Source organism: Glossina fuscipes, unplaced genomic scaffold, assembly GCF_014805625.2.
Source record: "Glossina fuscipes isolate IAEA_lab_2018 unplaced genomic scaffold, Yale_Gfus_2 3, whole genome shotgun sequence".
Classification (NCBI taxonomy): domain Eukaryota; kingdom Metazoa; phylum Arthropoda; class Insecta; order Diptera; family Glossinidae; genus Glossina; species Glossina fuscipes.
This window is the reverse complement of record NW_023998417.1, coordinates 5,043,711-5,047,102: the sequence shown is the minus strand read 5'-3', so window position 1 is coordinate 5,047,102 and position 3,392 is coordinate 5,043,711. Positions and strand designations below refer to the sequence as shown.

The 3,392-nt window shown below is 30.5% G+C and overlaps 1 protein-coding gene across 1 annotated transcript in view; it reads right to left on the bottom strand.

The window, feature by feature from the left end:
* Nucleotides 1–642: 642 nt before the first annotated feature.
* The window catches only part of LOC119634826 (beta-arrestin-1), a 5,920-nt gene continuing 3,170 nt past the window's right edge, over nucleotides 643–3,392 (bottom strand). The window contains exon 2 of the mRNA XM_038029224.1: nucleotides 643–1,602. Within this exon, the coding sequence (XP_037885152.1) occupies nucleotides 767–1,602 (836 nt within the window). The 3' untranslated portion in view covers nucleotides 643–766. The remainder of the gene's footprint in view (nucleotides 1,603–3,392) is intronic.

The window sequence follows — 3,392 nt, the reverse complement described above, 5'->3', positions numbered from 1 at the left end:
TAATATAATTATTTAATATAGTTTATGAGTAAATATATATGAAAAAGTTAATTGAAAAACAAAAAAAAATTTTATTCAACTGAAAAACTTTCATATTAAAGTAAACTTTTCATATATAATATAATCGAACAAGTAAATTATTTATATGTTACAGCTTAAGCAATGCACATGACGATATTGAGTATAACGTATACATATCCATATATATATATATATATATAAATACATATATATATTATATAAGCTAAACAATAAAAACACTTAAACTGTACCGCTGAAGTGTAGACGAGTTTTTCTCTCCGCACTTTTTCTTATCTCCATCTCTTAACCTTTCCTTTCAAAAACCGAGCATTACTTTTTTTTACAAAAAAAAAAATAAAAAAAAAAAAAAAAAAAAAAAAAAAAATATTTAAAAATAGAAAAATTTTCATTTTTTTAAATGCAAAATTTTTTTTTTTTTTTTTTTTTTTTTTTTTTTTGTTTTTCATTCGAATTCTGCTCTTTTTTATACAATAGTTTCGTTAAAATCTTCTTCTTTTTTTGTTGTTTTTAAATAAAAAAAAGAATTAAAAATTTAATTTAGTTTTTCGTTTCTTCGTATTTTTAAATGCCATCTCTCAATAATAACTAAAACACTGTTACGAGTGTGGGATTAGTGCGATTATGCTTTAACATATATGGCTGGCTAGCTGGTTGGCTGGCTGACTGATTGGCTGACTCTGGCTGATTGGCGATCGTATGACATATACATTAATTGGCCTCGTGTTTAGGCTTCGGTTTCCGCGCCTTTTAATCTTAAACGAGCGAAATCTTCAAATATGATATCATCATCTTGGGCATCATCGTCATCCAACTGTATAAGATTAGTGGTTGGAACTTCTTGCATTGAAGAGCAACTCGCTGCATTACCATCATGTCCCGCTACTACCAATTGAGCGTCTCGTAAACTTTGACGCGGTGATTTATCACCCAATAAAGCATTCTCATCATCTTCGGGCTTAGGATGCATTAATGTAAATGGTAATTCGGCGACTAAATCCCCGCCCAGCAATGGTCCACTTATTAATAATTTCACTTTAACTTTATAATGCACAATAATACCCAAACTTTCACGTTGAGCTGGATTTGTAATAAGTGTACTCGATGCTAAATTTGTATCTTCATGTTTTAATTGACCATCCAAAGCTAAGCCCCATTTATCTTTATTATTGGCCAATAGGGGACACAATTCGAAGACTTTTGATAATGTAAAACCCGGCAATACTTGGCAACCATCTTCGGATTCAGTTTCGGCCACTACCGATTTATATTGAGCCGTCGAAAATAAACATATATCAGCAAATTGTCTTACGCAGACTTTAATCTTTTTCACGGTGCGATTCGAATTGTTCGCAATATGAACATTAATTGAAATCTTTTCGCCATGATGATACAGTTCCTTATCAAGACTCGCTTCCAAATGAATTTTATTCGGTTTCATCATAAACTCTTTGCTTACTTCAATCGATGGTTGTTCACCTACCTTAGACGGCGCATACATCACTTTCCGTATCGTTAAACGTACCGAATTACGTTTATGCGGTTTATCATCGATATGTTCACCTGTAGCAGATCACCGCAAAATTATAAAAAAATATTAGTTATATAAAAAAAAAAAAAAAAAAAAATTGAAATAAAATCGTCAATATTCGTAAGAAGCTGATGCCAATCTCTTCTCTTCTTGCTAAATTTTTACTCGTTTAGAACACACATAGTTTCGATATTACACGATACAAAGATATGAGTTATTGGTATAACACGTTTTTAAAAAAAAGACGAATATTTATAATATTCCCCACGGCATAGACATTTCTTCGAATTTTTCTTTTTGAGAACTTGACAATATTAATAAAGTTTTTTCATAAACTTTTTACCTGGTCTGTCTATAATAGTTCGGAAAGTGAATAGCGAAGAGTATCGAAAGTTAATAACTGTTGTTGTTCGCGAGGTGCGAAATAAATTTAAAATCAATTGATCTGCAAAAGAAGGATTAGCTTTAGCTAAAAAAATTGATTCATTTTTTTTGATTGAAAAAGACGCTTTAGCGTCTCGTAGGGAACCACATCAGATAGCTTTTGTATTGATAGAGATATAATTAGTGAACTTTGGCGAAAAGATATCCCTCAATTTATGATTGGAGTGTTGATGGAAATGATCACTGCTGAGGGCTAGTGGAGAGTTTTGCTAATCATTTAACTTGCGTTCCCTCATATCGAGAATATTTAGATTAATTTTGTTAAAGTAAAATTTAATTCAAAAAAGATTTAACAAAAATAGGGCCAGCCGGGAACTTAATCTTGTAATTTTGTTAATTTAATTGCAAATATCATTAAATATATATGTAGGTAATAGGTCGTATTGAAAAGTCTCCGCGGTTTGGAGCTTCTTTTTATAGCCTGTTCTTTTCAAATGATTCCAAACTGTCATGTGGTTGCCGCTTGGTGCCTCTGCTATTTTCTGGCAGCTTGCGTGCCTGTCTTGCTCTACCAGTTTCAAAAATTTCACCGATTTTTTCAGTGACTAAGAGGGGCATGGAATGCAGCAAACTACACCGATGCCTTCGCTCACTCACGGTTTTTTTTTTTTAGCCTTTTTATTTATTTATTTAGTTTTTTTTTTGTAATAAGAAAGCATCGCATAGCGCATTTCTCTAGATATTTCACTCACTTTCAAATCATATATAAGAATGTAAGAAACAATCAGATAAGCATTGCCCGATATACAGGCATCGACATCAATCCGTGGAATAAACCGTGCAGAATTTTTAATATGAGCTAATATTTTAAATCCGAATATACTTATATCGATCTATTTTACAATTCTTTGTTATTACAAGAAATTCAAAAAAAAAAAAAAATCGAAATTTCAAGACTACAGCGTTTCTATCGACAAATCAAGCCTGAAATGGAATTTTGGGATCGTTAAAATTTAACATAAATATCCTCAGTGACTTATACAGATCATCTTTTCGCATATATTTCTTTCTCTCAATTCATAGCATAGAGAAATTAATCGAGATTACGGCGGCAGTCGGTGGGCGACAATCATCCAAGTGATTATTTCAATAATTAAATTATCCAAAGGAAAGAAAATAAGTAATAAATGCACACATGCAAAACGAAAGCGTATGAATTAAAATTCAAAAAAAAAAAAAAACAATATAATAAATAAATAAATAAAAAAAAAAAGAAATGAACTTAAACGCTGCACAAATAGAGTGCTTTGTTTATACGAAACCTATAAATAAATATCTACAAGCAAAAACACATATATATATGTAAATGCAAGTAGTAAAGGAAATAAATTTGAATAACTTTTCCTTTTTTTTTTTTTTTTTTTTTTTTTTTTTTTTT